Source organism: Cottoperca gobio, unplaced genomic scaffold (assembly GCF_900634415.1).
Source record: "Cottoperca gobio unplaced genomic scaffold, fCotGob3.1 fCotGob3_351arrow_ctg1, whole genome shotgun sequence".
Classification (NCBI taxonomy): Eukaryota; Metazoa; Chordata; class Actinopteri; order Perciformes; family Bovichtidae; genus Cottoperca; species Cottoperca gobio.
The window spans coordinates 52,528-77,500 of record NW_021166950.1 but is presented as its reverse complement, the minus strand read 5'-3'; the positions used below and the strand labels follow the sequence as shown (position 1 = coordinate 77,500).

Below are 24,973 nucleotides of genomic sequence, written 5' to 3'. Positions count from 1 at the left end.
GAATATATGTAATTATTACAGTAGAATGAATGTAATTATTACAGTAGAATATATGTAATTATTACATTAGAATATATGTAATTATTACAGTAGAATCTATGTAATTATTACAGTAGAATCTATGAAATTATTACACTAGAATCAATGTAATTATTACAGTAGAACAAATGTAATTATTACAGTAGAATATATGTAATTATTACAGTAGAATGAATGTAATTATTACAGTAGAATATATGTAATTATTACAGTAGAATATATGTAATTATTACACTAGAATATATGTAATTATTACAGTAGAACAAATGTAATTATTACAGTAGAATCAATGTAATTATTACAGTAGAATTAATGTAATTATTACACTAGAATATATGTAATTATTACACTAGAATATATGTAATTATTACAGTAGAATATATGTAATTATTACACTAGAATATATGTAATTATTACAGTAGAATATATGTAATTATTACAGTAGAATATATGTAATTATTACACTAGAATATATGTAATTATTACAGTAGAATATATGTAATTATTACAGTAGAATATATGTAATTATTACACTAGAATATATGTAATTATTACACTAGAATATATGTAATTATTACAGTAGAACAAATGTAATTATTACAGTAGAATATATATAATTATTACACTAGAATCAATGTAATTATTACAGTAGAATATATGTAATTATTACAGTAGAATATATATAATTATTACAGTAGAATCAATGTAATTATTACAGTAGAATATATGTAATTATTACAGTAGAATATATATAATTATTACAGTAGAATCAATGTAATTATTACAGTAGAATTAATGTAATTATTACACTAGAATATATGTAATTATTACAGTAGAATATATGTAATTATTACAGTAGAACAAATGTAATTATTACAGTAGAATAAATGTAATTATTACAATAGAACATATGTAATTATTACAGTAGAATCAATGTAACTATTACAGTAGAATATATGTAATTATTACACTAGAATATATGTAATTATTACACTAGAATATATGTAATTATTACAGTAGAATATATGTAATTATTACACTAGAATATATGTAATTATTACAGTAGAATATATGTAATTATTACAGTAGAATATATGTAATTATTACACTAGAATATATGTAATTATTACAGTAGAATATATGTAATTATTACAGTAGAATATATGTAATTATTACACTAGAATATATGTAATTATTACACTAGAATATATGTAATTATTACAGTAGAACAAATGTAATTATTACAGTACAATATATATAATTATTACACTAGAATCAATGTAATTATTACAGTAGAATATATGTAATTATTACAGTAGAATATATATAATTATTACAGTAGAATCAATGTAATTATTACAGTAGAATATATGTAATTATTACAGTAGAATATATATAATTATTACAGTAGAATCAATGTAATTATTACAGTAGAATTAATGTAATTATTACACTAGAATATATGTAATTATTACAGTAGAATATATGTAATTATTACAGTAGAACAAATGTAATTATTACAGTAGAATAAATGTAATTATTACAATAGAACATATGTAATTATTACAGTAGAATCAATGTAACTATTACAGTAGAATATATGTAATTATTACACTAGAATATATGTAATTATTACAGTAGAATATATGTAATTATTACAGTAGAATATATGTAATTATTACACTAGAATATATGTAATTATTACAGTAGAACAGATGTAATTATTACACTAGAATATATATAATTATTACACTAGAATCAATGTAATTATTACAGTAGAATATATATAATTAATACACTATAATCAATGTAATTATTACCGTAGAATATATGTAATTATTACAGTAGAATGAATGTAATTATTACAGTAGAATATATGTAATTATTACACTAGAATATATGTAATTATTACAGTAGAATCAATGTAATTATTACTGTAGAATATATGTAATTATTACAGTAGAATATATGTAATTATTACACTAGAATATATGTAATTATTACAGTAGAATATATGTAATTATTACAGAAGAATATATGTAATTATTACACTAGAATATATGTAATTATTACAGTAGAATCAATGTAATTATTACAGTAGAATATATGTAATTATTACAGTAGAATCAATGTAATTATTACAGTAGAATATATGTAATTATTACAGTAGAATATATATAATTATTACAGTAGAATCAATGTAATTATTACAGTAGAATCAATGTAATTATTACACTAGAACATATGTAATTATTACATTAGAATATATGTAATTATTACACTAGAATCAATGTAATTATTACAGTAGAATATATGTAATTATTACAGTAGAATATATATAATTATTACAGTAGAATCAATGTAATTATTACAGTAGAATCAATGTAATTATTACACTAGAACATATGTAATTATTACACTAGAATCAATGTAATTATTACAGTAGAATCAATGTAATTATTACAGTAGAATCAATGTAATTATTACCGTAGAATATATGTAATTATTACAGTAGAATGAATGTAATTATTACAGTAGAATATATGTAATTATTACATTAGAATATATGTAATTATTACAGTAGAATCTATGTAATTATTACAGTAGAATCTATGAAATTATTACACTAGAATCAATGTAATTATTACAGTAGAATCAATGTAATTATTACCGTAGAATATATGTAATTATTACAGTAGAATGAATGTAATTATTACAGTAGAATATATGTAATTATTACAGTAGAATATATGTAATTATTACACTAGAATATATGTAATTATTACAGTAGAACAGATGTAATTATTACAGTAGAATATATAATTATTACACTAGAATCAATGTAATTATTACAGTAGAATATATATAATTAATACACTATAATCAATGTAATTATTACCGTAGAATATATGTAATTATTACAGTAGAATGAATGTAATTATTACAGTAGAATATATGTAATTATTACACTAGAATATATGTAATTATTACAGTAGAATCAATGTAATTATTACTGTAGAATATATGTAATTATTACAGTAGAATATATGTAATTATTACACTAGAATATATGTAATTATTACAGTAGAATATATGTAATTATTACAGAAGAATATATGTAATTATTACACTAGAATATATGTAATTATTACAGTAGAATCAATGTAATTATTACAGTAGAATATATGTAATTATTACAGTAGAATCAATGTAATTATTACAGTAGAATATATGTAATTATTACAGTAGAATATATATAATTATTACAGTAGAATCAATGTAATTATTACAGTAGAATCAATGTAATTATTACACTAGAACATATGTAATTATTACATTAGAATATATGTAATTATTACACTAGAATCAATGTAATTATTACAGTAGAATATATGTAATTATTACAGTAGAATATATATAATTATTACAGTAGAATCAATGTAATTATTACAGTAGAATCAATGTAATTATTACACTAGAACATATGTAATTATTACACTAGAATCAATGTAATTATTACAGTAGAATCAATGTAATTATTACAGTAGAATCAATGTAATTATTACCGTAGAATATATGTAATTATTACAGTAGAATGAATGTAATTATTACAGTAGAATATATGTAATTATTACATTAGAATATATGTAATTATTACAGTAGAATCTATGTAATTATTACAGTAGAATCTATGAAATTATTACACTAGAATCAATGTAATTATTACAGTAGAACAAATGTAATTATTACAGTAGAATATATGTAATTATTACAGTAGAATGAATGTAATTATTACAGTAGAATATATGTAATTATTACAGTAGAATATATGTAATTATTACACTAGAATATATGTAATTATTACAGTAGAACAAATGTAATTATTACAGTAGAATCAATGTAATTATTACAGTAGAATTAATGTAATTATTACACTAGAATATATGTAATTATTACACTAGAATATATGTAATTATTACAGTAGAATATATGTAATTATTATACTAGAATATATGTAATTATTACAGTAGAATATATGTAATTATTACAGTAGAATATATGTAATTATTACACTAGAATATATGTAATTATTACAGTAGAATATATGTAATTATTACAGTAGAATATATGTAGTTATTACACTAGAATATATGTAATTATTACACTAGAATATATGTAATTATTACAGTAGAACAAATGTAATTATTACAGTACAATATATATAATTATTACACTAGAATCAATGTAATTATTACAGTAGAATATATGTAATTATTACAGTAGAATATATATAATTATTACAGTAGAATCAATGTAATTATTACAGTAGAATATATGTAATTATTACAGTAGAATATATATAATTATTACAGTAGAATCAATGTAATTATTACAGTAGAATTAATGTAATTATTACACTAGAATATATGTAATTATTACAGTAGAATATATGTAATTATTACAGTAGAACAAATGTAATTATTACAGTAGAATAAATGTAATTATTACAATAGAACATATGTAATTATTACAGTAGAATCAATGTAACTATTACAGTAGAATCAATGTAATTATTACAGTAGAATATATGTAATTATTACAGTAGAATATATATAATTATTACAGTAGAATCAATGTAATTATTACAGTAGAATATATGTAATTATTACAGTAGAATGAATGTAATTATTACAGTAGAATATATGTAATTATTACAGTAGAATGAATGTAATTATTACAGTAGAATATATGTAATTATTACAGTAGAATATATGTAATTATTACACTAGAATATATGTAATTATTACACTAGAATATATGTAATTATTACAGTAGAACAAATGTAATTATTACAGTAGAATCAATGTAATTATTACAGTAGAATCAATGTAATTATTACACTAGAATATATGTAAATATTACAGTAGAATATATGTAATTATTACAGTAGAATATATGTAATTATTACACTAGAATATATGTAATTATTACAGTAGAATATATATAATTATTACAGTAGAATGAATGTAATTATTACAGTAGAATATATGTAATTATTACACTAGAATATATGTAATTATTACACTAGAATATATGTAATTATTACAGTAGAACAAATGTAATTATTACAGTAGAATATATATAATTATTACACTAGAATCAATGTAATTATTACAGTAGAATATATGTAATTATTACAGTAGAATATATATAATTATTACAGTAGAATCAATGTAATTATTACAGTAGAATCTATGAAATTATTACACTAGAATCAATGTAATTATTACAGTAGAACAAATGTAATTATTACAGTAGAATATATGTAATTATTACAGTAGAATGAATGTAATTATTACAGTAGAATATATGTAATTATTACAGTAGAATATATGTAATTATTACACTAGAATATATGTAATTATTACACTAGAATATATGTAATTATTACAGTAGAACAAATGTAATTATTACAGTAGAATATATATAATTATTACACTAGAATCAATGTAATTATTACAGTAGAATATATGTAATTATTACAGTAGAATATATATAATTATTACAGTAGAATCAATGTAATTATTACAGTAGAATATATGTAATTATTACAGTAGAATGAATGTAATTATTACAGTAGAATATATGTAATTATTACACTAGAATATATGTAATTATTACAGTAGAATATATGTAATTATTACACTAGAATATATGTAATTATTACACTAGAATATATGTAATTATTACAGTAGAATATATATAATTATTACAGTAGAATTAATGTAATTATTACAGTAGAAGAAATGTAATTATTGCACTAGAATATATGTAATTATTACAGTAGAAGAAATGTAATTATTACAGTAGAATATATGTAATTATTACAGTAGAATATATGTAATTATTACACTAGAATCAATGTAATTATTACAGTAGAACAAATGTAATTATTACAGTATAATATATGTAATTATTACACTAGAATATATGTAATTATTACACTAGAATATATGTAATTATTACAGTAGAACAAATGTAATTATTACAGTAGAATATATGTAATTATTACAGTAGTCAATATAATTATTATAGTAGAATATATGTAATTATTACAGGAGCATATATGTAATTATTACAGGAGCATATATGTAATTATTACAGTAGAATCAATGTAATTATTACAGTAGAATCAATGTAATTATTACAGTAGAATATATGTAATTATTACACTAGAATATATGTAATTATTACACTAGAATATATGTAATTATTACAGTAGAACAAATGTAATTATTACAGTAGAATGTATATAATTATTACACTAGAATATATGTAATTATTACAGTAGAATATATATAATTATTACAGTAGAATGAATGTAATTATTACAGTAGAATATATGTAATTATTACAGTAGAATATATGTAATTATTACACTAGAATATATGTAATTATTACACTAGAATATATGTAATTATTACAGTAGAACAAATGTAATTATTACAGTAGAATATATAATTATTACAGTAGAATATATGTAAATATTACAGTAGAATATATGTAATTATTACAGTAGAATATATGTAATTATTACACTAGAATATATGTAATTATTACAGTAGAATATATATAATTATTACAGTAGAATGAATGTAATTATTACAGTAGAATATATGTAATTATTACAGTAGAATATATGTAATTATTACACTAGAATATATGTAATTATTACACTAGAATATATGTAATTATTACAGTAGAACAAATGTAATTATTACAGTAGAATATATATAATTATTACACTAGAATCAATGTAATTATTACAGTAGAATATATGTAATTATTACAGTAGAATATATATAATTATTACAGTAGAATCAATGTAATTATTACAGTAGAATCTATGAAATTATTACACTAGAATCAATGTAATTATTACAGTAGAATAAATGTAATTATTACAGTAGAATATATGTAATTATTACAGTAGAATGAATGTAATTATTACAGTAGAATATATGTAATTATTACAGTAGAATATATGTAATTATTACACTAGAATATATGTAATTATTACACTAGAATATATGTAATTATTACAGTAGAACAAATGTAATTATTACAGTAGAATATATGTAATTATTACAGTAGAATATATATAATTATTACAGTAGAATCAATGTAATTATTACAGTAGAATATATGTAATTATTACAGTAGAATGAATGTAATTATTACAGTAGAATATATGTAATTATTACACTAGAATATATGTAATTATTACAGTAGAATATATGTAATTATTACACTAGAATATATGTAATTATTACACTAGAATATATGTAATTATTACAGTAGAATATATATAATTATTACAGTAGAATTAATGTAATTATTACAGTAGAAGAAATGTAATTATTGCACTAGAATATATGTAATTATTACAGTAGAAGAAATGTAATTATTACAGTAGAATATATGTAATTATTACAGTAGAATATATGTAATTATTACACTAGAATCAATGTAATTATTACAGTAGAACAAATGTAATTATTACAGTATAATATATGTAATTATTACACTAGAATATATGTAATTATTACAGTAGAATATATTATAATTATTACAGTAGAATATATGTAATTATTACAGTAGTCAATATAATTATTATAGTAGAATATATGTAATTATTACAGGAGCATATATGTAATTATTACAGGAGCATATATGTAATTATTACAGTAGAATCAATGTAATTATTACAGTAGAATATATGTAATTATTACAGTAGAATATATGTAATTATTACACTAGAATCAATGTAATTATTACAGTAGAACAAATGTAATTATTACAGAAGAATATATGTAATTATTACACTAGAATCAATGTAATTATTACAGTAGAACAAATGTAATTATTACAGTAGAATATATGTAATTATTACACTAGAATATATGTAATTATTACAGTAGAATCAATGTAATTATTACAGTAGAATATATGTAAATATTACAGTAGAATATATGTAATTATTACAGTAGAATATATGTAATTATTACACTAGAATATATGTAATTATTACAGTAGAATATATATAATTATTACAGTAGAATGAATGTAATTATTACAGTAGAATATATGTAATTATTACAGTAGAATATATGTAATTATTACACTAGAATATATGTAATTATTACACTAGAATATATGTAATTATTACAGTAGAACAAATGTAATTATTACAGTAGAATATATATAATTATTACACTAGAATCAATGTAATTATTACAGTAGAATATATGTAATTATTACAGTAGAATATATATAATTATTACAGTAGAATCAATGTAATTATTACAGTAGAATCTATGAAATTATTACACTAGAATCAATGTAATTATTACAGTAGAACAAATGTAATTATTACAGTAGAATATATGTAATTATTACAGTAGAATGAATGTAATTATTACAGTAGAATATATGTAATTATTACAGTAGAATATATGTAATTATTACACTAGAATATATGTAATTATTACACTAGAATATATGTAATTATTACAGTAGAACAAATGTAATTATTACAGTAGAATATATGTAATTATTACAGTAGAATATATATAATTATTACAGTAGAATCAATGTAATTATTACAGTAGAATATATGTAATTATTACAGTAGAATGAATGTAATTATTACAGTAGAATATATGTAATTATTACACTAGAATATATGTAATTATTACAGTAGAATATATGTAATTATTACACTAGAATATATGTAATTATTACACTAGAATATATGTAATTATTACAGTAGAATATATATAATTATTACAGTAGAATTAATGTAATTATTACAGTAGAAGAAATGTAATTATTGCACTAGAATATATGTAATTATTACAGTAGAAGAAATGTAATTATTACAGTAGAATATATGTAATTATTACAGTAGAATATATGTAATTATTACACTAGAATCAATGTAATTATTACAGTAGAACAAATGTAATTATTACAGTATAATATATGTAATTATTACACTAGAATATATGTAATTATTACACTAGAATATATTATTACAGTAGAACAAATGTAATTATTACAGTAGAATATATTATAATTATTACAGTAGAATATATGTAATTATTACAGTAGTCAATATAATTATTATAGTAGAATATATGTAATTATTACAGGAGCATATATGTAATTATTACAGGAGCATATATGTAATTATTACAGTAGAATCAATGTAATTATTACAGTAGAATATATGTAATTATTACAGTAGAATATATGTAATTATTACACTAGAATCAATGTAATTATTACAGTAGAACAAATGTAATTATTACAGAAGAATATATGTAATTATTACACTAGAATCAATGTAATTATTACAGTAGAACAAATGTAATTATTACAGTAGAATATATGTAATTATTACACTAGAATATATGTAATTATTACAGTAGAATCAATGTAATTATTACAGTAGAATATATGTAATTATTACAGTAGAATCAATGTAATTATTACTGTAGAATATATGTAATTATTACAGTAGAATAAATGTAATTATTACAGTAGAATAAATGTAATTATTACACTAGAATATATGTAATTATTACACTAGAATATATGTAATTATTACAGTAGAATCAATGTAATTATTACACTAGAATCAATGTAATTATTACACTAGAATATATGTAATTATTACAATAGAATATATGTAATTATTACACTAGAATCAATGTAATTATTACACTAGAATCAATGTTATTATTACACTAGAATCAATGTAATTATTACACTAGAATCAATGTAATTATTACAATAGAATCAATGTAATTATTACACTAGAATAAATGTAATTGTTGTAGTGACTAATTTGTACTATTTGAAGTCAGATTGTTAACTGCACCCTCATGAGCTGTTTGATGATGTCAGTAATCAATATGAAGAATAAATCAGTGTTAGAGAGAAAGATGAAGTGGGACCAGTTTACCATCACGATGCTCTGTGTCACAGCAGGAAATATTCAGAATAACAAAGAAACAGGAGCATTTCTTCACTGTTAACTCCCTCGCTCTCAAATTCCAATTCTTTACTGACACGACCATCACGACATACAGTTCTGCTAAAGCATTGTACGAATATTAAAAATGACAACAAACATCTATACATCCATTAACCCCTTAATGTGACAAGAAAAGTTCAATCACAATCACAAATTATTGAATATCCTGCAGAAATTAGCCAATAATATAAACATATCATACGTAAACAAGAAGAAAAGAGAAAACAGCCTGAAATTCAACTCAAAGAACTTTATTGTACAAGGTGGTACAGATATTAAAATGCAAGCATTAAACTTGTTAACAGCATTTTGTGACGTCTGTCTTCAGGTGAGTCCAGGTGATGGAGCCTCAGGCCGTGGCGTTGCCATGGAAACACTGTATCCCCCTGACCCTGCTGCTGGTCCAGCTGAGTCTCTCTGACGGTACCAACGTCTGACGTTGTCTTCTGTTTATTTGTGGACAAAGACTATATTTAGTATAATATTAGGGGGGGGGGGTTGTAAGGCCTTCTTGATTTTAGGAGGTGTAAGACAACTTTAATACGCAGTTAGCCTTCATCTCTCGTTGAACTTCCTGCAGTTACTGCGTCACTATTTGTGTTATTTGTTCAGTTTATCAGTTCTGCATTGAACATAATATTAAAATATCCATAAAACATGTGACTCAGTTTACTTAATGACAGAAGGGTTGTGGACCAGTGATGTAGAGATCTGCTCCCCAACAGGAAGCTTCACATGTCGATGTGTAAGTGCTGCTGCTTTTACCTGAACAGGATTCTCTGATTCATGTTACGCCCAAAACACACCTGATTAACTAAGAGACTGAAAATATTCTGCAGCTCCCTGTTCTAATAAACACTTTCCTCGCCACAGGTGCAGCTTCCTGTCAGATCTTGAGATGCAACTCGGACTTTGTGGCGGCGACCTTGGACCTGAGCAGCAGCGGCGGAGCAGCAGGAGGCGGCACAGCTTTCAGCCGGGAGGCCGTGAACGCTGGTTACTGCAGCGCCCTGCGCTCCTACGCCATGTGCACTAAGCGGATGGCGCGAGCGTGCCGCGGCGACCTGGCGTACCACTCTGCGGTCCAGGGCATCGAGGACCTGCTCATTCAGCACCGCTGCCCGCGGGCGGGGCCCACTGCCCAGCCGCGGCCCCTGCCTCAGGGCACGCTGTCGGGGGACGCCTGCCTCTACGAGAGAAGCCTGTTCACCAGGGAGGGCCGGACGCCGGAGTACCTGCACTGCAGCGTGTTCGGAGACACGCACGTTCGGACCTTTAACGACGACTTCCAGACTTGTGCCGTGCAGGGGGCGTGGCCTCTCATAGACAACGAGTACCTGTACATACAGGCCACCAGCGCGCCAACCAGGGGGGCAGCCCACGCCACCGCCCTCACCAAGGTGAGTCCCACAGATATGATATGGTTAGCATACTGTTAGTTCATCCATCCATCGTCTACCGCCTCTCCGGGGTCGGGAAGCGGTTAGTTTATATCATTTAAAATACATGTATGTAATCGTGAACCAGGAAGTATAATGAGCAAAAAAGTCAGCGTCCATCACACAATTCTGTCAACCAATCCTCTCGTCACACACGTGAGTGGACTGAGACGCAGCTGAAACAGACGTGTGAAAACAGTCAACGTTGATTTATTTCTCACGTAGTTATTTTAACCCGCAATGTGAAGATGGAATTTTATTTTGAAAGTACTGAAGTAGGGACGTCACAATATCACAACTCCATGAAGTCAACTTCCTTCATCACTTCAGACTTCTGTTCATCTAACATCTGTTTCATATTGAAAACATCTTCAAACATCTGGATTTATTCAACTTTCTCACCAGAAACTACATTTTACAAGATGACATTGAACACATCATGATAACCATAATAGCCTGAACGCACCATAATGTAACTGTGTTGTTGCTCCTCAGATCAGCATCATCTTTAAGAGCTGGCGTCAGTGCGTCGACCAGCAGCTGTACCAGGCCGAGCTCGATAACGTCCCCGCCGCCTTTGCCGACGGCTCCGTGTCGAGCGACGAGCGGCGAGGTCATCACAGCCTGACGGTCCGGACGCAGAGCCCCGGCCGACACGCAGAGATCCGAGCGTCTCACATCGGCACGCTGCTGGTGGTGCATCAGAGCGGGCGCTCGCTTGGCCTGTCGGTGCGCTCGCCGCGCGACATCGTGGAGGCCTTTGGGCCTGAGCAGGACCTGCAGCTGTGTGTGTGGGGCTGCCCCGCCGCACAGAGGCTTAACACGGTCCGCCCGCCACCGCAGGACTCCTCCTCTTCGTCCTCTGCCGCCGCCAGGGCTCACTGCGGCGCACTGCTTCCTGCCAGAGACGCGTACTACCAGGCCTGCGTGTTCGACCTGATCACCAGCGGTGACCTGAACTCCAGCGCGGCGGCCGTCCGTGCGCTGCAGGACGCCACGAACATGATCTCTGACACGCAGAGAGTTCACCTGCTGTCCGTCGCCTCCGTCGCACCGCGCCAGGCAGCGCCGCTGATGCCGCTGCTGCTCGGCATGCTGGGAACACTGACCACACTGACCACAGAGCTGTGTAACATGTGACGACCTGGAAACGGCGAAGGTCATGTGATCGACCCACCAGATCTAAATCTGAGAACTTTATAAAGAAAAACATTTTAAATATCTGAATCTAAAAGTTTTAGTTCACAGCAGCTGAAACTTCACTTCATTATCACATCAACACAAGTTTATATTACAAGTGTTCATGCTTAAATATGTACATGAGGCGTTATGTAATGTAGCTGTTGAGAGTTTAAATCTACACGCACACACACACACACACACACACACACACACACACAAAGTTAGAAACATGAACTCTGATGTTCTCATGTTTGCTCTCATCTGACGAGTTATATGAACTGCTGCGTGAACAAACATGTTTTCCTTGCAGAGCTCATTGCTGTGTTGCTCATTGCTGTGTTGCTCCTGTTGAATGTTGCCTCAGCGTGAGAGAAACGTCAGCGTGATGAACTTTAGCTGGAAGTGTTCTGAGCTTCAGTCATGTGAGCTGTTGCATTACACGTCTTTAAACATTTGAAAAGAAGCGTTGCATAAGAATAAAATGTTTCACAGGAAGGGGTAGTCACCTCGGTCCCTGGAAGTAGACCGAGCCGGGAGCTGACTGGAAGTGTGTGTGTTTGTGTGTATGTGTGTGTGTGTGTGTGTGTTTGTGTGTATGTGTCAGAGGAAACCTGCTGAAGGAAAAATACTGAGAGCTGCTGCAGCACGGAGAGCATATATTAATAAAGTGCAAATATTAGCAGGTGATCTGTGAGGTGAACATTCACTTCTTCAGAGTTCCTCTTTGTGTTAAAGTAAATGACTTGTGACATGATGAGTGTTGCTGTAGTTTCTCTTCATCAGAGCAGCTGAGGAGATGCAGAGCCTCTCTGATGCTTCCTCACGTAATAACATATTCACACTTCACTGTCTTCACCTTTCTGAGCATGATGTAGTATTAAAACATGTTTCCGGCAGCAGCAGGTCTCGCCTGCTGCTGCAGGTCTCGCCTGCACATTCTGTGTATTGGTTTATTTGTATTTAAGTCCCTTCATACACACTTCATACACACTTCATACACATACACACTTCATACACACTTCATACACACTTCATACACACTTCATACACATACACACTTCATACACACTTCATACACATACACACTTCATACACACTTCATACACATACACACTTCATACACACTTCATACACATACACACTTCATACACACTTCATACACACTTCATACACTTCATACACACTTCATACACACTTCATATCATACACATACTTCATACACACTTCATACATACACTTCATACACACTCATACATACACACTTCATACACACTTCATACACATACACACTTCATACACACTTCATACACACTTCATACACATACACACTTCATACACACTTCATACACATACACACTTCATACACACTTCATACACACTTCCTTCTTATCAAAGAGCTGTTTTATTATTGAAGAGGCATTGTATATGCTTCTCAGGGTTTTACTAAATATATTTTGCAGCTGCTGTGAGATATAAGAAGGAAGTTTGGCAATAAAGATTAACATGCGCATTATTTTGTGAAAGATTCATATCAAATGCTTTTGCTACAAACGTAATGCAGCGTGAAGCAGAATCCAGCTTTCAGCTTTTCTTTCACTTTTTCTTCCTGTACTTCCTCTTCTTTCCACTTTCTACTCTTCCTCCTATTTCCTCTTCCTGTACTTCCTCCTCTTTCCACTTCCTCCTCTTTCCACGTCCTACTCTTCCTGTACTTCCTCTTCTTTCCACTTCCCACTCCTCTTCCTTTACTTCCTCCTCTTTCCACTTTCTCCTCTTTCCATGTCCTACTCTTCCTCTACTTCCTCCTCTTTCCACTTCTTCCTCGTCTTTCTATGTCCTACTCCTCTTCCTGTACTTCCTCCTCTTCCCACTTCCTCCTCCTCTTTCTATGTCCTACTCCTCTTCCTGTACTTCCTCCTCTTTCCACTTCCCACTCCTCTTCCTTTACTTCCTCCTCTTTCCACTTCCTACTCCTTTTCCTGTACTTCCTCCTCTTTCCACTTCCTCCTCTTCCTTTACTTCCTCCTCTTTCCACTTCCCACTCCTCTTCCTTTAGTTCCTCCTCTTTCCACTTCCTCCTCCTCTTCCTTTACTTCCTCCTCTTTCCACGTCCTCCTCCTCTTCCTTTACTTCCTCCTCTTTCCACTTCCTCCTCCTCTTCCTTTACTTCCTCCTCTTTCCACTTCCTCCTCTTTCCACGTCCTCCTCCTCTTCCTTTACTTCCTCCTCTTTCTACTTATTTTATTTCTATTTTTCTAGTTGTATATACCTCTTATTATTATTATTATTATTTTTATTATCATTTTAAATTATTATTAATATTGTTGTTTTTTAAACTTCTATCTGTTATTGTTGTGTGTGTTATTTGCAATTGTATATATAATTGAATATATATTTACATATAGAACTACATGATTATATATAATTGTATATAATTGTGTATAGTTATAAGACATTAAGTGAGGGTGAAGGTTTATAATATATTTAAAATATTTATAATATGTCTTTATTGTGTTCTTTATTAAGTTTGTATTTATTAATATTAAAAAATGTTTCAAAGATGTTGTTTCTTAAACATGTTTTATTAGTTTTTACAGTGAAATATTCATCATATTAAATACACATGAACGTAGTTTCCTGTTGGCTCTTCCTCTGTGTCGTCAGGGCGACGAGACGTTCAGCAGAAATCTGAATAATGATCCTGACATCATCGTGACACTCCTTCAGCCTGACTCAGTCTGCTCCTGATGGAGGAGCCCCCCCAGCAGGTCCTCTTCCTGGGAACAGCCGGCTCCAGGAGCATAAATACAACCTCCATCTTCAGCCCTCCATCAGAGCTGCTTCACCCCTCCATCTTCAGCCCTCCATCAGAGCTGCTTCAGCCCTCCATCAGAGCTGCTTCACCCCTCCATCTTCACCCCTCCATCAGAGCTGCTTCACCCCTCCATCTTCAGCCCTCCATCAGAGCTGCTTCAGCCCTCCATCAGAGCTGCTTCACCCCTCCATCTTCAGCCCTCCATCAGAGCTGCTTCAGCCCTCCATCAGAGCTGCTTCACCCCTCCATCTTCACCCCTCCATCAGAGCTGCTTCAGCCCTCCATCAGAGCTGCTTCACCCCTCCATCTTCACCCCTCCATCAGAGCTGCTTCACCCCTCCAACTTCACCCCTCCATCAGAGCTGCTTCACCCCTCCATCTTCACCCCTCCATCAGAGCTGCTTCACCCCTCCAACTTCACCCCTCCATCAGAGCTGCTTCACCCCTCCATCTTCACCCCTCCATCTTCAGCCCTCCATCAGAGCTGCTTCACCCCTCCATCTTCACCCCTCCATCAGAGCTGCTTCACCCCTCCAACTTCACCCCTCCAACTTCAGCCCTCCATCTTCAGCCCTCCATCAGTGAGTTTTTACTTCTTCTCCGGCTGCAGGACCTCTTGGGAGATATTAAAGCCTTCACTTTGTTAATGTGATATAAAAGCTTTATGTTTGTCATTAACTTTGATGGCGTTTCCTGGAGAGACATTTTAAGTTGTTACTGTTGTGTTTCATTTATTTAACCTTTCCAGTGAACACAACGTGCAGGAGATATAATCCTCAATCTTTATTCTTTATATTTTGTCCCTCGGGACAAATAAAGTGTTTTTAAGATAATGATATTTCAGGGACAACATTAATACTCCTGTGATATCATTTTATTCTTTATGATACAACACACAGCTTCGTATAGAAACTTTAAAGGAAAACCTTCTCTTCCTGCTGCAGTGCATTGTGGGTACCTGTTCTTACTGTCGCTGGCGTTGTGGGCGGAGCATGCGGCAGGTAGGGTGTTACCAATGGACTCAACAGACATGCAGAGCATCATCGAGGACCTGCGGGAGGCGCTGCAGGAATACAAGGCAGCGTTTAACAATAAGGTGAGACACACACACACACACACACACACACACACACACACACACACACACGCACACACACACACACACTCCCTTCAGAAAACATTTCACAGAGAGTTTGAAGCCACTGAGCAGGAAGTGAAGTTATCTGCCTCAATTACTCCGAGTGACGCAGAGACTTCAATCGTTTGCAGGATTCATGTTGGAGCTTGTTGTTTAAATACATCTGGTCTGTTTGGAACAGTGTGACCTGAGCGGTACGACCCCGCTCTGCACAGAGACCGCCGCTCCGCTGGAACAGGTACTGCACACACTCTGCATACACTCTGCACACACTCTGCATACTCTGCACACACACTGCATACACTCTGCACACACTCTGCACACACTCTACATACTCTGCACACACACTGCACACACACTGCATACACTCTGCACACACTCTACATACTCTGCACACACACTGCACACACTCTGCACACACTCTGCACACACTCTACATACTCTGCACACACACTGCACACACACTGCATACACTCTGCACACACTCTGCATACTCTGCACACACTCTGTACACACTCTGCACACACACTCTGCACACACTCTGCACACATACTCTGCACACACTGAATGATGAAATCCATTTTGGTTGTTTAGAATGTTATTATATTTTCATTAGCCAAAGTGTCTCTGTATTGTTAGATATTAGATATATATATATATATATATATATATATATATATATATATATATATATATATGTATTGTTAGATATTAGATATATATATATATATATATATATATATATATATATATATATATATATATATATATATGTATTGTTAGATATTAGATCAGCCTTCAGTCCGTTGTAAATGTGGTTTTGGTGCAGAGCTCCACGGTGGCCCAGAGACTGACTGAGTATCAGGAGTGTGTGCCGCTCCATTCTTTCTGTCCTGATGTCAGTGTTCATCTGGATAAAGTCGAAAAACTGAACATCGACCTGGTGCAACACCTGGTGAGTCTCTGTGCTCTGATTGGCTGACTTAAAACGTGATAGAATTATTGATTAAAGAAGTCAGCTGTTTAAAATATAGTGTTCTCTATACCTTTCTGAAATATGTGTGTGTGCGTGTTTACAGAAGGGGTTGTACCAAGAGCGCAGTATCCCCTCCCCCACCTCGCCTTCAGTATTATTCAGCTCCGTACAGAAATCCATCCAGTGTGTTGACTGCTGGAGCCAGCAGGTGGCAGCACTGAGCAGATAAAACACACACACACACACACAAATAAATATTATGATTTTAAATAATGATAAACTTTTATTTTGTAATTTTTACAATCACTTCAGTGGACGTCCAACAGGAGGTGATGTTTGCTCAGTGACGTAGAGAAGAAGACTATTATTATTATTTAGGGTTTTATTTCCCATCTTGAAATACATTCAATGTTTTCCATTTTATTTAATTGTCATCTTATTATCTTCATTATTTGTCTGATTTCCTTTATTTTAAAGCACTTTGTGCTGCATTTGTTTTATAAAGGTGCTATACAAGTGACGTGTATTATTAATATGATTATGAATATTATCATAATTATAATACTATTAATAATATGTAATAATAATAAATATGAGAATTGGACGTTAAGGTGTTTAAAGATCCTTCTTCAGGTTATTTTTGGTTTCTTTGTATATTAAAATATATTTTCTCTATAAATCTAGTTCTCAAAATCACAACATTTCACATCTATAAATGCAGAATTACTTTTTAAAGTCACAATTCTATATATTTATATTTACTATATATTTACTAAAAATGTTTCTTTGGTTCCTTTTGTGGTTATTTATGTTTTATCTTAATTTAAATTAATTTAATGTCATTATTTATATATGTAAATATGTAAATCTCTGCAGTTTTATACTAAATGTTTTTACCATATTTATATTTCATGTATGTCAACATGTTGGATTGTTTTTGAATAAAGTTTTATATTAAAGAAAGTATTTTGATGCTCCATGAACCCACAGTGTCCGTTTAACAATTGTTTTGTATTTATATTGAAATAGTTTCTTATTGATCGACGAAGCAGCAGGTAAACAATCAGAAACTATAAGATCAAATGTTAGGAGGACGAAAGATAACTTCATTATAAATGAATAAATCATTTAATTATCGAATTATCAACTTCTATATATTTAATTATGGATTAATTTATTTCAGCATTTATTTATTTCTGTATTTATTTATACAGGTAAATAAATAAATGCATCCATAAATATATAAAGACAGGATTAAATAAATAAACAAGTAAATAAAATAATAAATAAATACAGGAATTAATGAATACATGAACAAAAGACTAAATGCTGAAATAAATAATAAAATACATCAATAAATATATAATTAATATTAATAATTAAATTCCTAAATTATATTTTTAAAGTTTGTCTGTATTTACGTCAACATTAATTCTTTCTTTTATATGATATTTTTATTTCTGTATTTATTTCTTTTATTTTTGTATTTATTCAGATATTTATTCTTGTACTTAGTAAGATATGCATTCTTTTATTTATTCATTTTATTCCTGTATTTGAACATTTATTTATTTATTCACTTTTCACCTGTATTATTACACTATTGTATATATTTTAATGTACATATTTCTACATATTAATTGTTGTTATATATTGTATTATATACAGTATATATATATAATCTTTTTTTTATTATTCTTTTTTCCATGTTCTGCAGGTAACCTGTAAATACTCGTTTCACTTCCCTTCATGTCTCTGGGGCGGTGAGCGGCTCGGCAGTAAAGCGCTGCCCGGGCACGTAAACTGAAGAGGGGCGTTGCTGGAGAACCACAACAAGCCGACAGTCTGAAACTAAATCTGAACAAAAGTTTAAATCATAAAAAAAAAGATGAAACTGAAAGTTTTAATCTTGAACTTTGAAAAATACAATAATATATTTGCATAACATTTCTTTCAGGTTGAATATTATTTTGTTCTAATAATAATAATAATAATACATTTTATTTATAAGCGCACTTTTCATTTGTGCTTTTCATTTGTTTCAAAACAAGTGCTACAGAGTAAAAACGATGAGCAAAATATACATTTAAAAAATCTAATAAAAACATTTGATAGACAGACAAGACAACATTACTACTACTAGGTCGTCCTCAGACGGGCTCTCCATCGGTGCTTCCAGTCATCCCGATCCTCCGTGCATCTGGCTAGCTCGCCAGTATTTTCTGCTCCCGCATCTTTCCTGAATACATCCACGTATGTTATTGCGGGACACCCTCGTGATCGGTGCCCGTGTGTTGGCAGTTTGCTGGCTGGCAGCTCTTGGCGTCTCTGGCAGTGACCTGCCAGCCTCATTCTCCTGACCGCTGTTTTCTCACCCACCCTTAGCGCCCCCCCATACAAGTGCGTGTTGGTGACATGCTCATCCCTGTTGATGCCAAGTACCGCATGCAGCATTCTCGTGTAGCACCCATCTAGGGATTTCTGCAGGGTGGGCTTCAGGGTCCAGCATTCACTGCCATACAGGAGAACAGACTCCACTGTTGCATGGAAGAAGCTGAGTTTCACTTGTCGGGGGAGGTTGGAGTTCCACACACAGGTCATGCCGTTCAGGGCCCTCCATGCAAGCACCTTCCTCACTTTAAGGTCTTGCTCGGACGAGTTGACCCACGAGCCCAGGTATTTGAAATCATTGACTTCCTTTAGAGCAGTTCCTGTTGTTTTTAGAGGTTAATGGTCCGGGGGGGTGTTATATATTATTAACTCAGTGTTCTTGGCATTTAGCTGAAGGCCAACCTTGGCACACTCTGTCTCCACTCTGCCCAGGAGTTCCTGTGCTTGCTCTACGCGGTCAGAGAGCAGACTGATGTAATCCGCATAGTCCAGGTCCGTTAGGACTAGAGCGGGGTGTCGTCTCGACCTACTAGGTGTTATTGTGAGGCCGATTTCTAGCTCCCGTCCAATGATGGCCTTCCTGAGCGCATAGTCTAGGACTATGATGAAGAGGAAGGGGGCAAGGGTGTCCCCTTGCAGCACTCCAGCCAGGATGTCAAACTGTTCACTGTTGCCATCTGGGGTTACCACCTTTCCTCTTGCACCCTTGTACATGGTCCCTATGGCCTGGAGTAAATTGGAAGGGACACCGTAGGCCTTGAGTATCTTCATCATCACGCCTCTGTGTATCGAGTCAAATGTCTTTTTGAAATCGATGAAGCACAGTACCGCTGCCAAGATCTGGGTCACAGTGGTCCTCTTCTCTCGGAAACCGTTTTTGTTCTCTCTCAGGTGGGGGTCGATGGTGTTCCGTATCCAGTTCAGTATCATGCGGTTGTACATTTTTGCAATGACACAAGTCAGACTTATGCCACGGTAGTTGTCTGGCTTCGAGAGATCTCCGGACTTAGGCACTGGGATGATGTTAGAGAGAGACCACATATCAGGCTGGCTGTTTGTCATTAGGGCGCGGTTGCAGAACTCCAGGATGATGTCGTCAAGATCACAGTGAGGACAGCGAGATTCGTGAGGACGACAGGTATCACTTCCTCAGGTCCATCCACTGTCAGGTGTGTTCCCAGGAGATTTCGGAAGTGAGTGAACCAGGAGGTCACCCTCTCTTCTGGGCTGTCACCCGCCACCTGTCCCTCCTTCAACCTTTTCCTCCTACTCATCTCATTGATGACCCTCCATGCCTCCCCGTACTGCTGTTCACCATGCGCTGCCTCCACTCTCTGCACCTTCTCCATCAGCTCCTCCCACCTGATATTATCGTAGGTATCGGAAAGAAGCTGTTTGGCCATATTCAATACCATGCAATTCTCTGCAGTCGGCTCGTGCCCAAAGCCTCGGTGTGCTTCCTCCACTCCCTCACGCGCCACCATGACCTCCGGATGCCTGGACCTCTGGGATACTCCATTCCTCTCCATCACTGGAACACACATACTGGTCACCTCCACGTTCGCAGCAACGAACTGCCTGTACTTGGCATTAGGCTCCTCCTCCTCGCCCAGCAGCTGGAAGTGATTCCTCACCTCCACTGCGTACCTGGTTTGAAGGCCAGGGCTGGCCGAGAATGCCTTCCAGTCATACCTGGTATAAATCAACGTTGACTGTTTTCACACGTCTGTTTCAGCTGCGTCTCAGTCCACTCACGTGTGTGACGAGAGGATTGGGTTGACAGAATTGTGTGATGGACGCTGACTTTTTGCTCATTATACTTCCTGGTTCACGATTACATACATGTAGTTTAAATGATATAAACTAACCGCTTCCCGACCCCGGAGAGGCGGTAGAACGATGGATGGATGAACTAACAGTATGCTAACCATATCATATCTGTGGGACTCACCTTGGTGAGGGCGGTGGCGTGGGCTGCCCCCCTGGTTGTGCGCGCTGGTGGCCTGTATGTACAGGGTACTCGTTGTCTATGAGAGGCCACGCCCCCGGCATCGGCACAAGTCTGGAAGTCGTCGTTAAAGGTCCGACCGTGCGTGTCTCCGAACACGCTGCAGTGCAGGTACTCCGGCGTCCGGCCCTCCCTGGTGAACAGGCTTCTCTCGTAGAGGCAGGCGTCCCCCGACAGCGTGCCCTGAGGCAGGGGCCGCGGCTGGGCAGTGGGCCCCGCCCGCGGGCAGCGGTGCTGAATGAGCAGGGGTCCTCGATGCCCTGGACCGCAGAGTGGTACGCCAGGTCGCCGCGGCACGCTCGCGCCATCCGCTTAGTGCACATGGCGTAGGAGCGCAGGGCGCTGCAGTAACCAGCGGTTCACGGCCTCCCGGCTGAAGCTGTGCCGCCTCCTGCTGCTCCGCCGCTGCTGCTCAGGTCCAAGGTCGCCGCCACAAAGTCCGAGTTGCCATCTCAAGATCTGACAGGAAGCTGCACCTGTGGCGAGGAAAGTGTTTATTAGAACAGGGAAGCTGCAGAATATTTTCAGTCTCTTAGTTAATCAGGGTGTGTTTTGGGCGTAACATGAATCAGAGAATCCTGTTCAGTAAAAGCAGCAGCCACTTACACATCGACATGTGAAGCTTCCTGTTGGGGAGCAGATCTCTACATCACTGGTCCACAACCCTTCTGTCATTAAGTAAACTGAGTCACATGTTTTATGGATATTTTAATATTATGTTCAATGCAGAACTGATAAACTGAACAAATAACACAAATAGTGACGCAGTAACTGCAGGAAGTTCAACGAGAGATGAAGGCTAACTGCGTATTAAAGTTGTCTTACACCTCCTAAAATCAAGAAGGCCTTACAAACCCCCCCCCCTAATATATACTAAATATAGTCTTTGTCCACAAATAAACAGAAGACAACGTCAGACGTTGGTACCGTCAGAGAGACCAGCTGGACCAGCAGGGTCAGGGGGATACAGTGTTTCCATGGCAACGCCACGGCCTGAGGCTCCATCACCTGGACTCACCTGAAGACAGACGTCACAAAATGCTGTTAACAAGTTTAATGCTTGCATTTTAATATCTGTACCACCTTGTACAATAAAGTTCTTTGAGTTGAATTTCAGGCTGTTTTTCTTTTCTTCTTGTTTACGTATGATATGTTTATATTATTGGCTAATTTCTGCAGGATATTCAATAATTTGTGATTGTGATTGAACTTTTCTTGTCACATTAAGGGGTTAATGGATGTATAGATGTTTGTTGTCATTTTTAATATTCGTACAATGCTTTAGCAGAACTGTATGTCGTGATGGTCGTGTCAGTAAAGAATTGGAATTTGAGAGCGAGGGAGTTAACAGTGAAGAAATGCTCCTGTTTCTTTGTTATTCTGAATATTTCCTGCTGTGACACAGAGCATCGTGATGGTAAACTGGTCCCACTTCATCTTTCTCTCTAACACTGATTTATTCTTCATATTGATTACTGACATCATCAAACAGCTCATGAGGGTGCAGTTAACAATCTGACTTCAAATAGTACAAATTAGTCACTACAACAATTACATTTTTCTAGTGTAATAATTACATTGATTCTATTGTAATAATTACATTGATTCTAGTGTAATAATTACATTGATTCTAGTGTAATAATAACATTGATTCTAGTGTAATAATTACATTGATTCTAGTGTAATAATTACATATATTCTATTGTAATAATTACATATATTCTAGTGTAATAATTACATTGATTCTAGTGTAATAATTACATTGATTCTACTGTAATAATTACATATATTCTAGTGTAATAATTACATATATTCTAGTGTAATAATTACATTTATTCTACTGTAATAATTACATTTATTCTACTGTAATAATTACATATATTCTACAGTAATAATTACATTGATTCTACTGTAATAATTACATATATTCTACTGTAATAATTACATTGATTCTACTGTAATAATTACATATATTCTAGTGTAATAATTACATATATTCTACTGTAATAATTACATTTGTTCTACTGTAATAATTACATTGATTCTAGTGTAATAATTACATATATTCTTCTGTAATAATTACATTTGTTCTACTGTAATAATTACATTGATTCTAGTGTAATAATTACATATATTCTACTGTAATAATTACATATATTCTACTGTAATAATTACATTGATTCTACTGTAATAATTACATATATGCTCCTGTAATAATTACATATATGCTCCTGTAATAATTACATATATTCTACTATAATAATTATATTGACTACTGTAATAATTACATATATTCTACTGTAATAATTATAATATATTCTACTGTAATAATTACATTTGTTCTACTGTAATAATTACATATATTCTAGTGTAATAATTACATATATTCTAGTGTAATAATTACATATATTATACTGTAATAATTACATTCTACTGTAAATTACATTGATTCTAGTGTAATAATTACATATATTCTACTGTAATAATTACATATATTCTACTGTAATAATTACATTTCTTCTACTGTAATAATTACATATATTCTAGTGCAATAATTACATTTCTTCTACTGTAATAATTACATTAATTCTACTGTAATAATTATATATATTCTACTGTAATAATTACATATATTCTAGTGTAATAATTACATATATTCTAGTGTAATAATTACATATATTCTACTGTAATAATTACATATATTCTAGTGTAATAATTACATATATTCTACTGTAATAATTACATTCATTCTACTGTAATAATTACATTTGCGGATATTCTACTGTAATAATTACATTCATTCTACTGTAATAATTATATTATTCTACTGTAATAATTACATATATTCTACTGTAATAATTACATTTGTTCTACTGTAATAAT

The 24,973-nt window shown here is 32.4% G+C and overlaps 2 protein-coding genes across 3 annotated transcripts in view; both read left to right on the top strand.

The window, feature by feature from the left end:
• The window catches only part of hjv (hemojuvelin BMP co-receptor), a 16,959-nt gene extending 3,139 nt beyond the window's left edge, over positions 1–13,820 (top strand). Inside the window, exons 2-4 of the mRNA XM_029427665.1 lie at positions 10,470–10,564; positions 11,015–11,541; positions 12,076–13,820. Of these exons, the coding sequence (XP_029283525.1) occupies positions 10,483–10,564; positions 11,015–11,541; positions 12,076–12,720 (1,254 nt within the window). The 5' untranslated portion in view covers positions 10,470–10,482 and the 3' untranslated portion in view covers positions 12,721–13,820. The remainder of the gene's footprint in view (positions 1–10,469; positions 10,565–11,014; positions 11,542–12,075) is intronic.
• Positions 13,821–15,086: 1,266 nt separating this feature from the next.
• Positions 15,087–18,202, top strand: LOC115005714 (proline-rich protein 36-like). 2 transcript variants are annotated; one of them, XR_003831977.1, is made up of 5 exons: positions 15,087–16,158; positions 16,522–16,673; positions 16,847–16,953; positions 17,545–17,670; positions 17,795–18,202. XR_003831977.1 is itself a non-coding variant. In XM_029427664.1 (4 exons), the coding sequence occupies exons 1-3, from the start codon at positions 15,510–15,512 to the stop codon at positions 16,904–16,906; spliced, it is 861 nt and encodes a 286-aa protein (XP_029283524.1). In that variant the 5' UTR covers positions 15,087–15,509; the 3' UTR covers positions 16,907–16,953; positions 17,545–18,202. The 2 variants fall into 2 exon arrangements, 1 of the variants encoding a protein (XP_029283524.1); XM_029427664.1 differs by having other exon boundaries at positions 17,545–18,202.
• The last annotated feature ends 6,771 nt before the right edge of the window (positions 18,203–24,973 follow it).